This window comes from Ziziphus jujuba, chromosome 10, assembly GCF_031755915.1.
Source record: "Ziziphus jujuba cultivar Dongzao chromosome 10, ASM3175591v1".
NCBI classification, from domain to species: Eukaryota; Viridiplantae; Streptophyta; class Magnoliopsida; order Rosales; family Rhamnaceae; genus Ziziphus; species Ziziphus jujuba.
The window spans coordinates 17939088-17958498 of NC_083388.1; the positions used below are offsets into that span (position 1 = coordinate 17939088).

A 19411-nucleotide genomic window follows, 5' to 3' on the forward strand; every position below is an offset into this window, starting at 1 on the left:
TAAGTGGACCATCTGATTTCATCAATAGTAGAGATTGAAAAGTAAATTTAATCACTAATCAGTTGACTATTTTAAACTATGGGTTAATGCCTTTCTAATATCAAGTATAGTGGATTTGTTTCAATTTATAAATTATAATATATATATATATATATAAACAGTTATGATCATCTTATATACAATATTGGTATGACACAATAATAAATAAGGATTAAAAAATGTCAAACTTTTATATTTTTTTGTTTAAGAAAATTCCAGTGTATTCCATTAAAGGATTCATTTTTTCTTATTAGATTTTAAACATTGAAAAATAAAAATAAATGCTAGAAATTAATATCATCAACCATGATTTATCAATATTATCCTTATTTAGCCAACTATAAAGTGAAGTAGGTTAGATATTTTATTTATTTTACTTTTTTCCAAAATGCTTTTTGGTCCTTTGTTTGGAAGGAGAGAAAGCGTACACACGGTAAGATTTTGAACTTCTGCTTTATAATTTGCTTGGAGTTCTGTTCATCAAAATATGTATATATTACTTGGAGCTCAAGTAATTCACATATTCACTCGAGCATTAATTCGCTTCTATTGGGAACAATGAGGCAGATTAATCTTCGAGATATGGTATGTTTGCTCCTCCATTCGTTCGCTAAGATGAATCTAGATTTTTCCGAAAAGTTAATGGGAAAGTGGAGGAAAAATAGGATACATTTTATATATATATATATATATTTTTTTTTGTCTCATAAGGTTGGTCCATGTGGCAACCCACATGACACTTTACAAGAAATAAAAAATAAATAAATAAGCAAATCGAAAAACCCCTATTAGTACAGAAATCTTTTTTTTTTTTTTTTTGGTCACACACACCAGTTCAATAAAGCATTTTTTTTTTTTGAAAAGTAATTAATTTATGTTACGAGTTTACATTTTCATTAATTTGTAATTGTCACCTGCGGTAATAATTGGACAAGTGAAAGCCAATGTACGAGCTTACAAAGACATCTCCATCCATTTTTGACATAATCCATTAATCGGAACTTTAGGCACACAGCAGGAATGACTTTGCACTTAAATGAAGTTAAAAAAGAGTAAAATTGGTAGTTTATGGCTGTACTTGTAATTAACCCTATTAGTAACACAACCAAAACATAAAGGACAAAAAGCAAGAACAAAGATACCTCTACACTCCCCATCATCCTTTGACGAGGACGATGGAAGACTCGACAACATTATAACCATTGGATATATTCAAAGTTACAGGGTTCTTTAAAGTTGTTACCTATTTAAATCATGTAACAAGAAATCCTTAAAGCAAATTGCTCCTTAGGTCCATTTTCTTCAACTGAATCGGTGTACCAAGGGAAAAAAGCAAAAAAGAGCGGGAGAGAGAGAAAAGGAGCTTAACGGAAATAGATTGATATCTGCGGAATGTCAATATCATTATCTTCGTCATCCTCGCATGCCACCACAACATCCAAATGTCGACGGTAAGGAGGGAGTTCCATTTTCGCAACTTCTCTAGCCAGATCCACCACCTTCTTGTCCATTCGCTCCCTGTGTCGAGGAAACATACTATTATAAAGCAGACAACTCCCACATGAGATGCTGTAAGCATTCAGTCCCTTAGCTTTGAGCCATTCAAGTAGTTCCCTTAGAGTAGGATTGTCTTTCAGGATCCACCTATCCCAAACAGTCCAGCTCATGTCACGATGCTTGATAACCTTTGGTGGAACTGGCTCGGCCATGGAGAACAAAGGCAATGCAAGATTGGCAAACGTGTTTCGATAGTCCTCTAGCTTATGGCCTCCATCCAAAACCTTGTACAGCTCCAAGCACACGAGACCTGTTGCCATTGCTGTGGAGGTTGCAATTGCAGGGATAATCCTTCCAGCAATAAACTTGGCTTTCAGCTTGTCAACCTCAGGAATGCTGTAATTTCTGGCCCTCATGTTGGCAAGCCCAGCGATTAAGTCCATATGATAGTTGGTATCATCATCCTGCATGGCCAGCTAAGTTAATAAAGATCAAATAGATAAATAATAGATGATAGAATAACATAATGAACCTGTAAAGAGTTATTCCAACTGTCCAAGGAGAATTTAAAGAAAATGAAGAAACATGATCAGAATGGCATATCCTACATCTATTTTCAGCCAGATTGCTTGCTTTAGAAAATATATAAAGGACATATCCAAGCATCATTCCAACAGATCCACAGCCATACACGGCCATTACTTCAATCAATAATTAGAGTGATACAAAGTCAATCATGCTAATCTATAAGATATATTGACTACATTTGGAAGCTGTGTCTGAAAAGATGCCCATTTAAAGAACAGAGAAAGACGAGCAGAGAACATAGATATACCTTCTCAAACTGAACTGGTTTCATCTTGAACCCTGGTGGCAAGTTCTTTCGACAATGCTCCAACTTGTTAATCAATTCATTAATTATAAGTGCATCATCTACAGATGCAGCAGTAACACTGGTAGTCTTCTCATCAGTCACAATTTTGACATCTTTCTTGGGCTGAAACTCTGGGACGATAACCCTATCTACAGCCTCAGCCAACTTCTTAGGATTTCTAACCCAGTCAGGAATTGGAATACCAAATGTCTCAGCTCGTAGTATAGATGCTGCCATAACAAAATGAAGATGACCAGGATCATGAGCTGAGAATTGCAGTGGATGGGGGAATCGCTTAGGGGCTGACCAGAATGGAGCTCCAGTACTTGTTGGAGCATCTTCAGGAAAAGTATAAACCAACTGCTTAACTCTATTAGCAAAATAATCTTCAAACCTGAGAAAACAAAAATCAGATGATCACAAACTAAATAACAAAATATGACTCTGACCTGTGATTTCAAGAAAATTTATTTAAAAAAAAAAAATCATTATTTAGGAAATTACTTTAAGCGAGCCCAGAGAATACAATCTTGAAATGTCTCGCATTTTTCTTTGTCAAGGCACTCGAGGACATGCTCCAAGTTATCTCTAGCCTGTGCATCACCAGAATTACGCATAGCTGCAGCATATTCACTTGGATTGGACAGATATGCATTCACTTCAGCTGGAGTCTTCTCAAGCAAACCCTCAAATTCAGATCGAGCCCATGTCAAGCAATGGTCAATGTTATGTGGAAAGGAGTGTACAGTGCACATGGGTGCTTGCTTCTCAGGTGGGTCTCTCGAGGCACCATAGTTTTCAGTTAGGTGAGGAATAACCATCTGAGTGTTGCATTTAGCACCAAGAGTCCCCGACTCAAGAAGTGGCTTCTGGAAATATAGACACCTCTGATCAACATAAAGCCTGGCATTGACATTGTCTAGTGCATTAATTACGACACTCAAATTTTCCCAGAAAGCATCATCAAACACATTCTCAGTTTCAGGCCCAACTCGGTTCTGCAAAGCTTCAATATTGAGATGAGGATTTATCAATGCAGCAGCAGAAGCAGCAACCGTGGATTTAGCCTGCCCAATGTTCCAATCACGGAAGAGGAATTGCCTACTGAGGTTACTCTTTTCAATTACATCATCATCTGTGATTGTTAGCTTCCCTTGATTGCCACATGAAACACCCATCAGGGCAACATTTTTCAAAAACTCACATCCTAGTGCACCAGATCCAACAATAAATGCTTTAGCATCCTCTAGCTTCTTCTGAAGCCTAGATCCAAACACTGAAATTTGAGCATCATAACGGCTATTCAATGGTCTAAATTCACTGGAATCTAGTGGCTCTGTTGGAAGCGACTCCACTGAGTCAAAGTAGAAGAACTGTAGAAACAAGTTAACAACAGGTTACCACTTACCAGAACCAAAATCCAATATTCCTAAGTATCACATAACTTTCAGCACTAAAAAATTAGCTTTTTGTCACGAGAAAGAATGCGTACTTGACATAGTTCTGCATGCTCTAAAACAAATCTGCTAAATCAGTTATTATTTATTGTTAACTTGTTAGTCCCAAATTCCAATATTCATATCTATATTTACGCAGCGGTAACGAGGGTGGTAAGGTGGGTGCTTGCATCTTAATTATCTGTTGTTTGTGTGGATGGCATTTAAATGTAAATCTGTTTTGCATTTGTGCTTGAAAATTTTGATGCAAGTGTGAGAAAGTGAGAAGAAAGTACCAAGTCAACTATCTTACTAAGATGCTAAATGCTTATCCACACTAAGAGAGCAGAATATAAAGAATTATAAGTGCACATGTGATCCAACCTTTATTATATAACAATAAATCATAAAAATGTACAAGTAATAACCTGGAAGAGTGGGTGAAATTTTCCAGAGCATGCTTTTACAATTTCTTGTCCAACAATGCCACCAAACATGGCAGCCATAGGGTTCAGTACTGCCTTGGCACCAAAGGCAAAGTGCCGCAAAAGTTTTGGATTAATATCTTTCAGGCTCCCATCTCCCAGAGTCTCGTTGATATTACCAGCAAGCAATATAAGCTTCTGAGCATCCTCTTCTGAACCAGCAATCGGGAACCGTCCTAACTCAGACACAAACTTATCCAGTGCTTGAAAAGCCAAGTGTAGGAGAGGTGGTCGATCAAATTTGGAGAAGTCACTCAGAAGAAAATCACCAGGATCTCTAAGTGCTTCTTTTAATGGCTTAAAGTTCAACACTTTGGGTTGTTTCACCTGCGTGACAATACCACCTTTCTCATAGGTACCAAAATTCGTGGTATCCTCTTCAACAGTAAAAGAATAAGGCCTAGCATTTTTAATCTTCCTAGGCTTTCCATCATTCAGTTCTGTCATTCCATGAACTTCAGAAAAGACAACAAGATCCCCATCCTGAAACTCAAGTCTTTCATCATCAACACACGATACTAGAGCAGGGTTGTCATTGCTGATGGATGCGATTATACCAGTGTGTGGGTCTTCTCCATCAACATCAAAAACAGTGAACTCAGGTCCAAAGTCACAGAACACAGAACCAAAAAGGCCTCTAACTTCAGTTTTAATGAAGGCAATAGGAGGCTGATGACTATGACAGTAATCATTAAATTCAATGGCCTTTTGAAGACTGATATCAGTGAATACAACAGCCTGCAATACCAAAAAATAAAAGAGGCGACTCAATAACACATTATGCAAAATGCAACCAAGATGCATGTTTGAATACCTGCATAAGCAATAAATATATAATCATACATCACAATTTCGAAAATCCAGATTTAACGCCTCTATCAACAACCATGGAAAAATAAGCCACTATTCACATACACAGACGTCCAGACATGCCTCAACAAAATAACCTTTAAACAAATAAGCATCAGATGGAAGTACCTGAAAATCAGAAAGTTGTTCTTTCTTCAACTCCGAAGTCAATGTATGTACAATAACAGCATTGTTGAGCTCTTGCAACTTTTGGACAGAAGCAAGTGCTCTGTTCTTACCAACATCATTCTCAGAAAAGAGAAAGTTACCCGAAAAATCCCAAAGCTCCACCACCCCTTCATCATGCAAGGTCACAGATTTGACACCAGCAAGAACGAGGTTCTTTGCTGCAAAGCAGAGATCACATTAAAGGTTGAAAATAACTAGTTACACGGTTCAAATCTCAACCCAAGAGAATAAAAATCTAAATTCCACATGAACGCTAGACAACATGTCAGCACAATTCTAAACACCGAACAGGTACACTTATAAAAAGATACCACTTCAGTTGTCTCTACCTATTTTCAGCATAAATAGCTCTCTTAAAAGTCATAATTGTCCTTTTAACAGGACCAGATAAATAACAAAAGCCAGACACCTCATAACTAAAATTTCCTTAATCAACTTAAATTATCAAAGTTTCTAAATCCAATTCCAACCAGAGCCGTTCTCGCAAATAACTGATATTATCCGTACCATGAAATGAGAACAATCAACAAACATATCTACAAGGGGGGGGGGGGGGGGGGAAATGAAAAACCCAGTACCAAACAAGGACGAATTATCACCAACAAAATATTAAAAAAAATAGAAACTACATCCTAGTCTACTAGAGCAAAACGAACTAGCATAACAAACTAAAAGGTTTCTAAAATCCATACCAATCTCAGCACCGAGACCCTGCAGCCCAGATACAAGGACGTTCGAGGCAAAGAGCCTCCGCATCGTTTCGCGGCCGTAGACCGCGAGCTGTCGGCTGTGCAGATCCTCATCGATGTCGGAAGGGTTCGAATCCCCCATAGCCATGACGATTGTGTGTTCTTCTTCTTGTTTAGCTACGCTACTGCTACTATGATTGTTGTTGCTGCTGCTGCTGCTAACGACGTTCGTGGCCGGTCCAGCTGTGTGGGCGGAGAAACAACCGATCCGATGCCTCTTGATAGGAGATGCGCTTGCGCTGTTGTTGTTGTTAGTATCCCTGTCTTCTTCTACAACCGCTCCTTCGCAAGCTCGCTTTCTTGGAAGCATATAGTGCAGTAAGCTGCTGAAACATCCACGAAACCCCACCATCACCAACAAAACCACCACAAAAGAAGAAGAAGCAACAACAAAAACAATCAACCATACTCCGATACCATCATCGGCCACATATCTTTGGAATAAGAATCCAAGAAAGATCGGGGCAAAAGCTATGAACCCAAACCCTAATCCTAATTTAAGCATAATTCCCAAGGCAAAGATTCGAACCAAAATAGAATGATTAACTATTAATCAAAGATTCGAAACAGAAAAAAAATGAACGTACCGATTAGTGGTATGAGTAAGAGAAGAAATGAATCTTTGCGAATGACAGGTTCCAGATTTTGATTTATGAGTTTTTTTCTTTTTTTCTTTTTTTTTCTTTTTTTTTCTCTTTTAACTTTTCCTACAAGTGTCTAGGGAGAGAAAATTTGTGAAAGAGCTTAGCTATGGCTTTATACAGTGAGGTTTGGGAAGAGAGACGAAGGGCATTTATGGATTTGCATTTTTTTTTTTTTTTTTTGTGTTGGTATTTTTTCTAGGGTTTTTGGAGAGGAAGGAGCTGGGGACAGGTACCGATTGAGGATTGTATTACACCATGATCTTTCTGCGTAGAGAGAGAGAGTAGGAGTTTCTAGAGAGACGAAATGAATTTGGTTTTGTTCTCCAACACAGAGAGAAGTCAGCAGAGGGGTAGAAGTGTAAAAATGACTCTGAAACTGGTAAACGTCGTCGTATGGATATAAATGCATGTATAATTGTATTATCTAATTTTTCAGTGTGAAAGTGAAAATCGTAGCCCTTCTCTTGCCAAAAAACAAAGTGTATATATATATATATATATATAATTAAAAAAAATTATGGGCCCTCCATCTAGTGGCCTTTGATGAGATTTAATTGGAAATCTAGCACCTTTTTTATAAAAGATCTTTAAATGAATTTTTATTTCATAAATGAATTTTTATTTCATATTAAAAGAAGATTGAGTTTTATTTTTGTGTCCTATTTTGAGTTTAATTTATGGGGAAATATCATCAAAAATACTTAAACTATATGCTATGTAATATTTTAATCTGTAAATTATTTTTTTTTATGACAATTCAAATCTCAAACTCTTTGAAACAGTTTCAAATTTAAATTCCATCTAAATATTTAATAAAATATAAATATACCTCTTATGTGGGGCATTAAAAATCATTTCTATTCAATAACTATGGGACTTTTCTGAAACATCTTTTCAGTTTTCATCATGCCAAACTCCATCACTCTTGGGACTATAACCTTCAATATTGCACCGATTATGAGTATTTTTTTGGGAAATACTGGTTATAGCTACTTGTCTGGTGTGATCATCGGTGCACTAAAGACATCATCAAAGGCAAAAAGGCTGTTGAGCCTGGAATACACACATCATCCATGTCGACTTTGACTCCAGATGCCATGGGGTCTTTGTGAATCAGGTGTAGAGATATATGCATCCATATACGGAGGATATTATGAATTTTGGGAAGTTGATTTTTTCATGAATCATAATTTTTAAGAGAGAGAATAAATGGATTTGTAGGTTTTATCCTTTTTTTTACAGACAATTTATTTTATTGAGTATTAATTTGGAGAAATTTGATATATTTTTAAAAAACAAATTTGATTTTAAAATAAAATATGATTAAATTTGATTTTTTTTGGGGGGGGAATTGATTAAATTTGATATCTACCATATTTATTTTTATCCAATTATATTAATTAATTTGGACTTGAATATTGAGTTATTTATATTTTTTGTTGCAATCTTGTATGATGAAGTAGTATAAAATAATTTTGAATTTTTTTTGTTTTGTAAATTAATGAGATGTTTAAAATTGAAATTTTTTTTTTAACAAGTAGTTATGAATTTCAAAATCAAAGTTGCAGAGTTCATAATTTGCGACGTTCTTCATGATCTGTTATACTAATTGAGAGATAGAGAGTTGCTAAGTTAAAATGACTTTCAATATCCTCATAAAATTGGCACATAAAAGACATGTGCATATTATGTTAGATATTTAGATGGAATTTGAATTGGGATTAATGGTGTATTGTTATAAAAAGTTTAAAATGTAATTGTCACAAAAAATTAGTTTAAAGATTAAAATATCACATAAAATACAGGTTAAGTACTTTTGATAACATTATCCCTTAATTGTTAAATATTTTGATTCTTTTAAGGAGAGTTTAATAAGTAAGAATTTAGAAATCCAACAATTTATCAATCCCAAGTGTCCTAAATGACAAATAGATAAACTAAGAAAAATATGGTTTTTTGGGGAAAAAAAAAATGAAAAGGGTTAGGTTTCCATTTTTAGGAAAAACATGGTGTAAGATGTCATTAAAGCACCCCACGGGTGCTACGTTACTAAGAATATGGTATAAAACTATAAATTAAAAGGAGTTTTTAAGTCAATTATCTTAGGGTCCATTCCCTTGGGGTGCAAGTTTATGTTAAATTAGACTTATATTATTTTAGGTTTGCAAATTTGAATGACCTAAATTTAAAATCATTCAATTCAACTTAATCAAATCATACATCACAAACATGTCTTTAAAAATTCGTTACTTGTCAAGTTTTGAGATAAGTAAAACTAAATTTATAAAATTTTAAATTAAGCACATCTGAATCAGGATTAAATAAATAAATAAAATGTTGAAATGAAATATGCAATCGACTTCAATTTGCAGGCCCACAAAAATTGAACATGTATAGATTGATTTCGACTTGTTCAATTAATTCAAAATGTTACGAATTAAATTTGACTCTTACAAGTTTAAATGAGCCATCTGTCTACCAAGTGAAATTTGGAAAGAAATTGATTTCAAAATTATTCTTCTCATGAGCTATTAACTATTTATTTTCACCTGAAATAAAAGTGAAAAATCTTCTTCACGGATGGATGCGTAAATTGCTTTTTTAAGAAAGTGCTGAAATCTAGATGTCATAAAAACACCCTGAAATTGTCACCGTAAAGTCATTGTCATAGCATGTGAATTTTAATTTATTTAATTTTTAGACTTTGAAAATTTTCAGTTTACGACGTCGTTTCAAGGGTTTAGTTGCTAGATCCCATACGGCATAAAGAATCTCTATGGATTTTAAGTGGCTCCTTCTTGATTGGTGTGAATCAGACAGAATGATCGGGTAGCTGGCTGACAGATCTGCACATAGAAATTCCCTGTTAATTGGGATTTGGGAGGATTGTACATTCCAAAATTTACCTGTGCAACCCATTTTGGATAATGATTCCTCTAATTTGGATATTTTCAATGTAGGTTTCCTTTTTTTCTTTTTCCTTTTTTTTTTTCAGATAAAAAGATTAATATTCAATGCATTTTGTTTCTTTTCTTAATTTTTTGGAGTATTTTAGAATATTAGAAAACAAAATTCTAATAATATGGTAAAAATGAAAATATTGAAATAAATTAATTTTTAAACATTAATTTTTTGGAATTCAATTTAATAAAAATAATTTTTTTAGAAAATTTTAAAATAATATTTTTTTTAAAAAAATTATTTTTCATCTCAATTTTTTATATTATAAGATTTATTTTTTGTTAGGATCCATAAATTTTTTTTTTTAAATTATGCAAACAATTTTTTTTTTTTTACTTTTTCAATAAATTTTAGATTCCTTCTAAATTTATTATTATCCAAACATCTTATTAAAAAAAAAATATACAAGGAAAACCGAGAGAAAATTGAAAGAAAAAGAGAGAGAGAGACAGAGAGAATCTGTATATTGCTTTCGATGGTGGAGCTTCAGTAGTAAGCTATTACATAGTATTTGGGCAGTTATAGCAATAACAAGAACCCTGCTCACAACTAAAAACTAACAAAGCCTCTTAAAGCCCACCTTTTAAAACTGACTTACGTCCATTCAAAAAAACTCAGAATTATTCTTTGATCAAGTAGGGACGAAATGAATTTCACGGTATTTATATATTTGCTTTGTGGTTTATCATTGTTTTGTTCCATTTGCCACATCACAGTAATTAAACTACTGTACTATAGATTTATGTGCTAACAAAATGGATTGATAAGAAGCTTAACTCTAATAATAATAAAAAATATAGATATTTAAGATTACTTTAAGCGCACTTGTCTATCATTTAAAAATGCAGCGACACATCAATTTCTACCCTTCCAACTTTTTTATATTTATAAAATAAAAATAAAAAAATAAAAGAAGTATTTTAGTGTGGCAAGCAACCAAACTTCCATCAGATTAAAGTGGTTTAGAAAAACTCCACCTAATTATAATAAAATCATCATTCTACCAAACAAAAAACATAGGTCATGATCACAGCTAATAAAAGCGTCCCAATTCTGCCTTCTACTAAAAGAAAAAGAAACCACGTCTTTGCACGTAGAAAACTCAAAGGCAGATGGCACATGATGTATACATGTAAGCACCAGTGCTTGATCTATTTGTTGCTGGTGCACGTGTGGCCCTTGTGCTGCTTCTTAGATGTTTCCCATTGTTTTTGTTTTCCTCTTTGGTGCTTCCAATTGTCGTTGTTGTTTTCATTTTTCCCTTTAATATGTACTACTTTATGTTCCGCCAAGCACAGACCACAAACTCTGGATTGTTTCTTTTTATCCTTTTACCTTTGCTTTGTTCTCAAGCAGTCCCAAATAAATTATTCTTCCTGGTGAACTTTTTTTTTTTAAACATTGAAATGGGGATTCTAATTTAGAATTAATATAAAAAAATTAATATTTTTGCCATTGGATTGTTCCATACCAGATGGTGAACTTTTTTCTATGAAGACTTGAAAGTATCATTAGAAAATGAAAAAATAAGGGGGAAAAGAAGAAACACACACACACACACACACACATTCCGAGCACGGAAAATAATGTTTAATACATTTTATTTAATTTGTACTAAAAAAAATATATATCTACTAAACTTTTGTACCAATTTATGACGTTGATTGTCTCTTTATTGGTACGAAACTGGTGTACTTTCTTATAATACCAACCATGAAATCAATGATTTACCCCCCCCCCCCCCCCACCACCACAAAAAAAAAAAAAAAAAAAAAAGAAAAGAAAACCATGAAATCCTTGTCTAAGATATTTTTTTGTTGCATTGTAATTATGGGATGTGTTTTTTCACATAACAGGAGAGAGTAATGGCTTTCCATTCATTCTAAAAGACTAAACCCCTCCTTCCCAATATTAATGTTTGTTTTAACTCTCTATTCACCAATATATATATATATATATATATATATTAATGTTTCCTTTAATTCCATCTAAAGCATGCTATTTTCATCAAATGTATATATATATTGGGTATTTGTTTTCTGATTTATTATGGCATCACTCTCCCAACAAAAAGAAAATTATGCTACCACTCTCCCTTAACTTTGGCAAAAAGACTTTTATTGGGGATGTCATAGGATGATTTACATGTGTGTTAGCACAAATTAAATAATAAATTATTTACATATCAACCTATACCGAATAATTAAGGGATCACTTAAGAAAATTGTATAAAGCAACCTGTTATTTCATTGAGTTTTTAAATAGTATTACTTTTGATCATATAAGATATGCTACTATTCAATCATTTTCCTCGCATAGTCAGAAAATGAGGGAAAAGAAAAACAATTGAATGCTACTTCATAGTCTATAAACCAAAGCTTACCAGCATAGATCAGCATTGTTTTTTTTTCTTTTTTTTTTTTTCCCCCTAATGTTTAATTTTTAATTTTTTTGAAATAGACCATCTACTTGGATACAGAGAGTAAGAACCATAAGAGTAAGAACCACAAGAAGAGTTTTCACCCATATCAAAGCAGTGGAAAAGCGATTAATTAAGCCCGATCCATCAAAAGGAACACACATTGGACCAAAATACCAACTACAGTAATACATGAACAATCATCCACTTGGATGTTTCCGAGACATGTGTGATTAATCGGGAAGGTTATTTTTAAAGAAGAAGAAGCCATGCAATATGTATATAAAAAATATATATATATATATATATTATATATATAATTATGTTATCTTTCGAAATTGTTTAAACTCTTTCTCCTTAAGAAATAGTCAATTATCTACAGGAACAATTGATTCAAATACTGAAAGTCAAGCCAGGAAACTGGTCGTGTAAAATTTTATTTCTGAGTTTGACTGGAACAGTCACATGCAGATGCACATATAGCATGTGCAGCCTAGAGAGCATGGTTAGCCTCAACATGTGACCTCTGCCATGTTCAAACAGAGTCTGCTGCCTTTTAAGACAATCAAGCAAAACGCAAGCCATAATTCTTCAGAAATTGTCAAAGCCCTGACGCTAATACTAACACACATATATATATATATATATATATATATATTAACTTTCACCGTAAAACCAAGTCCTTTCCAAACCACTGTTCACGTGAATCAATAATACCCACCAAACTTTCAATAATCATTTGCTCATGTAATTATTTTCCTTTCTCTTTTTCTCTTTCCTTTTTTCTTCTTCAAGACCCATGTCTTCTTATACTGTCCCAAACCCTTTTTTATGCTAACCCTTCCACCAATGCAAACTTCAATATATTCAAAAAATACAGCTCAAAACAGAGTTTTCCCAAGAAAATAATGGATATTGTTCCTTGGACAATCTTCGTAAATATATATATATATATATATATATAAAACTGATCTTTATTTATTTATTTTTGGTGAATAATAAAACTGATCTTTATATGCCAGCTGAAAGGATGGGTTTTTTTATGGCTCTGTATCCATGGAACAAAATAACAAGAATGACCCCATTCTCGGCCCTTTTAGATAGCCACCAGACAAAACACTTTGGAAACTTTTAATTGTTTGGTCCGTAAAAGAAGAAAATTTGGGATACTTGCTATACGCTTTTATGAGTGTATCTAAAACTTGTAGGCCATCCATATACAGAATCTTGTTTCCTCTAACTTTTTTTTCTCATTGATGTTGGTTGGATTGTATATGAGTGGAAATAATTACATGGGTTTTATGATTAAAGGAGCTTTTATTATAAAATATAATTGAAATTGCATGATAGATTTAGAGCTTTTTGTTTAACATTATTAAAAGGGTGTACCAGTTCTAGTAAAAATAAATAAGGTGGGAGGCAGAGTTGTTTGTCGTTTCGCTAAGGTGATATATATACGTAATAATCTTCTTAATGACGATAATTTATCCTAAGTCTTTCTCAATTAATATGAAATGTCTAATCATCTATGAAAACACGTGCCAGGAAATAAAGCTATTCAATATTTTCGGCCATCTAAAACACCATCAAATGAACCATAGAAAAAAAATTATATATATGTATAGATATATATATATTTATAATGCTTTTTCCATAGAACTACAGTAAAAGAGGAATTGATTTATCTTCATTTCCAAGAAAAAAAGCTTTTGCATCTACAATTTATGCATAGCAGCTCCTACATGAGAAGGGATTGCATTAATAGAATGGCATATTATGTTCCATGAGACAGTAAAGGTCGTTTACTGTTTACCTATTACTGTTGTTGTTGTTGTTATTGTTTGGTCGCAGCAGTATTGATAGGATTTCGGAAAACTGAGGGCGCTTTGATGGGCAGTTGTTCCAGCACTTGGTCATCAAAGATTTCAGCATTTGAGGACAGTCCTTCGGAATATCAGGTCTAAGGCCACAAGCAGCTATACCAACTGCTGCTTGCACTGGTGAAAATGCAGAATAGGCTGCCTCACCGGTCACCATCTCCCAGATAACCATCCCAAAACTATATACATTACTCATCCATGTCTCGGATACACACTCTGGATCACCAGCAATAATCTGTACTCATAAAGTGGGAGGAGGAGAATAATTAATACTATATCTATTACCTCAATTACTCAGATCAGGAATACAGAAAAAAGAACAAACTTCATAAGTAAAAAGATTTCACTTTAGGTACGGGTGGAAAAAGAAACAGACCAGAGGTCACAAAGGAAAAAGAATTGGTCATTGTTGGGGTTATTGGTTTCTCAAATAGATAAATAAAAATGGAACTGAAAACGACAAAAGATGGTTAAAGTGGCATGAGAAAGAAATATTTGGTAAAGTTGCAAGATACCTGTTACCTGCATTTTGCTCACCTCATTTCAAGATAGAACAAAGAGCATCAATATTATCATAAAAAAACAAAAAAAGAGCATCTAAAATGGGGCATCTTAAAATGTTCATGGTTCATCATGAATTATGCAAACTCAAAATGATTATCAGGTACCTAAAGGTGTTAGGTATATACATGGACAGAGAATATAAAGCTAAAACTCTCAAAAAGCCTTTTTTTGCCTTTTTGTGGGCTCCACAAATAGTACCCTTGTAATTTGTTGAAAATACCACTGCCACAAGGTAGCGATGAAGCTGATTTGTTTAGTGGAATACATAAGGGTGCTTAAATAAAGGTAAACACAAGATTGAAATGTAAAGTATTAGCAATTATGAATACATGTTATGCATGCTAGAACAATTATGTCGGGATAAGTGACATAAAGTCCCTTTAAGTGGGAATGGTTGGACAATGATAACTTTGCCCGAATTCATTGAATCCAGATTACAACCTTGGATGCATAATGAAAGAAATAATTAAGAAATTGTCATAATAAATAAATAATATGAGTCTTGGATGCTGGTAAGGTTTATACAATACGAATCACAAGAAAATCAGTGTAAAGAGACTCAAATTCTAACGCACAGCTAAAGAGACAAAGGATTGCTTACGTGCTCAAGCTTTGCCAAGCAACTATATGTATATATATATATATATATATACACATATATATAGATATATAAAATATGTAATAATAAGCACAATTTAAATATACCAGAATTGCTCAATTTCTATGCACAGGGTACCAATGCTTTTTATCTGCACGACTAGTTAGGTTAATCAATCCTTGGCCTATGGCAAATGAACAGTTAAGTTTAGCCATATCTGGGCATCAATGGAAATTTGACTGTGTCAATTTGTTTCAGAGCTTCTGAAGATATATAGACAGATTGTTTCACAGGGTTTTAGAAGGCTCAGGTTCTACTTTGCAGTAAAACTATTTTTATGACTAGCGAGGCAAAACGTCCTAGTGCTATAAATTCAATAAGATTTTGCAGATAAGTAGACAAACCTCCGGAGCAAGCCACCGATAACCGTCAGTCTCATACTCCATTGCCTCGCCAACGCTCTTGCACGCAGCTATGATACCCATATCACCTAAGCAAGCATTCCCATGTCGATCCAATAAGATCCTCTGTGTGTTGAGATCTCTATATGCAATTCCATGGTCATTAATGAATTTGATTCCCTCTGCTACATCAGCAGCGATTCTTATTATTTCCTTAGTCTGAAGCTTCTTGTTTTTAAGCATTAAGTCATGAACAGATCCACCTTCCATCAACTTCGTCACAACACACAACCCATGATTCTCATCAACACAAACACCATAGAATTGCAAAATATTCTTATGCCCACATGTCATGAGCTCCAAAAGATCTTTACGGAGCTCAAAGTCATACGCATTTCCTTTTTCACATCCTTTAAGCTTCTCAATTCCAACCCGTTTTCCCTTGTAAACTCCTTTGAATGAGCTTGGTCCTATCTGGTCGACAAACTCAACATTATCAGAGTTCAACAACCATTTCCCTATTTCATCCACAGCTGATTGGACCGTCTGCCATTCATCAACTGATACAACAAACGACGAAGTGGGTAGAGGCATCTGAAGCTGAACCTTGTGGCTTGAATTGTCAATTCCATTTCTAATATTTTGTTCCCCAACGTCCTCCTCAATCTCTCCCAGTTCTCTACCCCTGGTATTTTCTTCCTGACACCCACAAAGCCCGAATGGAAGCTTCACCGAAGTGGGTTTGGGTTTCCTGATAGCTGATTTGAGTGCATTTTCAACCCGGGTCTTGAATGATTTCTCTTGCCCAGCTTGGACCAGAAGAAGAACGATGCCTAGAGTAGACCCCTTCTTCTCAAAGAGCTGGATTTTCTTGCAGCAAATGGAGGCATTATCAAGTGCACCGGACATTACAGGCCATGAAATAGAAGAGTTGCAAGCAAATGTGAGCTTGTAACCAGGCCCCTGAATTTCATCATCAGATACTTCCTGAATCAATAAGGCAGGGTGGTCATCCAAAGCTGCCTGCTCTATCAATTTAATATGAAGAAACACTTCTTTCATGTCAAATTCGGCCTGAGCATAACTGTTAAAATCAGAAGACAAAAAATAAAAGTAAAATAAGCAAAACTCACCAAGCGACATAGAAAATTCTAGCTTGGCTGCTGATAAAATAGTTGAAGTAGGGGATAGAAAATTAAATCTTAAAATCTGGGATATTAATAAAACTCAAAACCCCTCTACTGACTGAGTGTAAAACCATGGCTTAGCTCAGGTGAAATTTTCATTCTTTAGATGGCCCACAATCTTTTTTCTTTTTTTTCTTTTTTCCTACTTTTACCTCCATTTTCTCTGCAACCAAACAGTGCTGAAGAAAAAAAAATTGTAAAAATGATTCATATTTTGCTAGGACATCAAACCTCAGTGGCAACGAATCGTAATGCTTGCGAATGTTGGAAACGAGCTTCTCCGGTAGCTGACTACCAGGGTAGAGCTGCGTCAGGTTCCGTACCACACTGCACCAAACGACTTTCCTGCAGCTCTCGACCTTGGCGGTCGAAGACGGAGGCGGGTCACGTGCCGAGTCGAGATTCAGCGAGTTCTTAAGAGATGCGATAGCCTCGGATACGTTCCGACTCAGCCTCTGAAGCCTCTTCTGCATAGCCGAAGACTCTTTAACTCCGGCACCCGATGAGCTCTCCGTCAGAGCCCCTTCGGATCTGTCTTGGGTCCTCATCAACACCTGCTCCACCATATCCTCGTCCGTACTAGCTCGGCTCGACCAACACTCCAAGGCTGCAGCCATGGCTGGTTCTAGTCTTAGGCTAGCTCAGATGCAGAAAGAACCCAAATGCCGGCTCGGCGTAAACCAGTTTCCAAACACACACACTCACACACACACACACACACACACACTCACTCACTTTGTCTCGCTAGCTCAACTCCACCAAAGCAAAAACAGAGTAGACAGAGAATGGGGTTTGTTTGGGATTCCTGAGTTTTCTTTTCCCATATTTTCTCTCCGAGTAAAAAAAAAATTTGAGGATGGTCAGGGTGGTAGTAGTGGTGGTTTGTTTTTATGACAGAGAGGCGAATAAATTGGTTAAATAATACTAATAATTTTTTTTTTTTTTATTTAAAGTAGGGTGTGATTGAGGACGATGAGGAAACATTGATTTTGATGCTCTATGATTTGATGGACGGTGGTGATCACATATTGGACCCCACTGGAACTCGATGCGACCGTGCAAGTGGGGTCCGCTGTCAAAAAAAAAAAATTGGTCTGCCATGTGATGGTACAATTAAGGGATGGAAATTTGATCCACATCAAACGCTGATATACGGGCCGTTGATCAAGGAGAAATAGAAAATCTTTTTTTTTTTTTTCTTTTTTTAGCATAATCTCCCCATTTGGGATTCGTACGCTCTCTCTTTTTGCCTACTTTCCTAGAGTGGGACCAAATTTTTTTTTTTGGATTCTCTTTTTTTATAAAATTTTATTTTTAGGCTGAGATGGGGTCCGCTATTTAATGCGAAAAGCAAAAGTAGGTCCCTCCTTTTGTTAAATCGCATGTGGATCTTATTACCAATCAACCAAAATACAGCCCTATAACGAATTTCTATCACTCAAAAAAAAATTAAAAATAAATAAAAACTCGTACGACCATTCTTTTACGGATCAATGAAGACAACCTTGATTGGGCCCAGCCCGGCCCGACCGGCCCAGACATCCTTTTCAAACGAATATTTCAAGCCCTGGCCCTGATTAAGTAAACATATCATTTTTATTTTTATTAAATACTATCAACAAGGATATTATAAGATTGACATGGTAATGATAATATTAAATTTTTTTTTTTCTCACAGTGGTTGAATTTTTTAAGTCTTTTTTAATCAAGTCAGGTATATCTTTTAAAATTAAATTTAAAAGATTAATCTGATAAAAAAAAAAACCTCTTTGAAAATATTACGTCAACATAAAAAAATGTTAATATATATATATATTATCAATTTTAGTATTGATAAAAGGCACATGGTAATGACCAAATGGAATTTTTGTAAAGTCCATAAAAAGCCACCTAGATGATGGGACACAGAAGATGGCATGATCTTCCATTCCTGGAATCTCTATCTATTTTATCTAATTCATGTTCATGTCCATCAATCATAATAGATTTGACAGCTTTAGAAATTGGATTCCCAACCCTGTATCTTAGTCACTTTAACTTACATGGATATTAGGTAAATCTACCAACCAATTAGTTCCCTTGTTATTCACCGAAGAAAATAATAATCAGTTCTTGTTAATTATAGCAAATCATAAAACTATTGCTATCCTTTGTTTATATATATACATATATATATATATATATATATATGTAATTATTTGGTATGGAATTCTAAAGCAATTTTTCATAAAATGTATATTTTTTTCAGAACATATGTATATTTTATTTGCATACACATCCTAAAATTGGACGAAAATTAGTTTAAGAATGCACAAACAAAATATTATATTATATATATATATATATATATTATGGTTGATGAATTGAAAATTGGTATAGGAATAATCGGTTTATCATATGAAGCGAATTTATTATAAAATGCAATATATTATGGATTGTCATACATTTATTACGAGTACAAATTGAAACCTCCTCGCAGAGATTGTCCATCTTAATATAATACATCAAATTAGCCCAAGGTTTAATCTAAGTTTAAATCTTTCATTCTCAATATGAAAAAATATTAGTTAACAATTTCAACAAAATTAATCTCACACATTGTCCAACAAAAAAGTAAAATAGAATAGAATAAATTAGTT

At 34.3% G+C, this 19411-nt stretch overlaps 2 protein-coding genes across 4 annotated transcripts; both read right to left on the reverse strand.

Moving 5' to 3' along the window:
- Positions 1 to 1178: 1178 nt before the first annotated feature.
- On the reverse strand, positions 1179 to 7093 carry LOC107411503 (ubiquitin-activating enzyme E1 1). 3 transcript variants are annotated; one of them, XM_016019100.4, is made up of 7 exons: positions 6706 to 7093; positions 6062 to 6441; positions 5310 to 5527; positions 4275 to 5069; positions 2915 to 3783; positions 2372 to 2804; positions 1179 to 2000 (listed from the first exon to the last, which is right to left on the reverse strand). In XM_016019100.4, exons 2-7 carry the CDS (start codon positions 6426 to 6428, stop codon positions 1404 to 1406), a joined length of 3279 nt encoding a protein of 1092 aa, XP_015874586.3. In that variant the 5' UTR covers positions 6429 to 6441; positions 6706 to 7093; the 3' UTR covers positions 1179 to 1403. The 3 variants fall into 3 exon arrangements, with proteins under 3 accessions (XP_015874586.3, XP_015874587.3, XP_048323980.2); XM_016019101.4 differs by having other exon boundaries at positions 6062 to 6444; XM_048468023.2 differs by lacking the exon at positions 6706 to 7093 and having other exon boundaries at positions 6062 to 6693.
- Positions 7094 to 13733: 6640 nt separating this feature from the next.
- On the reverse strand, positions 13734 to 17672 carry LOC107411490 (uncharacterized). Its single transcript, XM_016019086.4, has 3 exons — positions 17004 to 17672; positions 15589 to 16669; positions 13734 to 14257 (listed from the first exon to the last, which is right to left on the reverse strand). The coding sequence occupies exons 1-3, from the start codon at positions 17387 to 17389 to the stop codon at positions 13952 to 13954; spliced, it is 1773 nt and encodes a 590-aa protein (XP_015874572.2). The 5' UTR covers positions 17390 to 17672; the 3' UTR covers positions 13734 to 13951.
- Positions 17673 to 19411: the final 1739 nt, after the last annotated feature.

Excerpts from the sequence above, each read along its gene's own strand:
- LOC107411490 (XM_016019086.4), bottom strand. The coding sequence starts at position 17,389 with ATGGCTGCAGCCTTGGAGTGTTGGTCGAGCCGAGCTAGTACGGACGAG. Across the intron at positions 16,670-17,003 it reads TACGATTCGTTGCCACTGAG|TTATGCTCAGGCCGAATTTG; the intron begins GTTTGATGTCCT and ends TGATTTTAACAG. Across the intron at positions 14,258-15,588 it reads ATCGGTGGCTTGCTCCGGAG|ATTATTGCTGGTGATCCAGA; the intron begins GTTTGTCTACTT and ends TTATGAGTACAG.
- LOC107411503 (XM_048468023.2), bottom strand. The coding sequence starts at position 6,623 with ATGCTTAAATTAGGATTAGGGTTTGGGTTCATAGCTTTTGCCCCGATC. Across the intron at positions 5,070-5,309 it reads AACAACTTTCTGATTTTCAG|GCTGTTGTATTCACTGATAT; the intron begins GTACTTCCATCT and ends TTGGTATTGCAG. Across the intron at positions 3,784-4,274 it reads AATTTCACCCACTCTTCCAG|TTCTTCTACTTTGACTCAGT; the intron begins GTTATTACTTGT and ends TTGTTTCTACAG.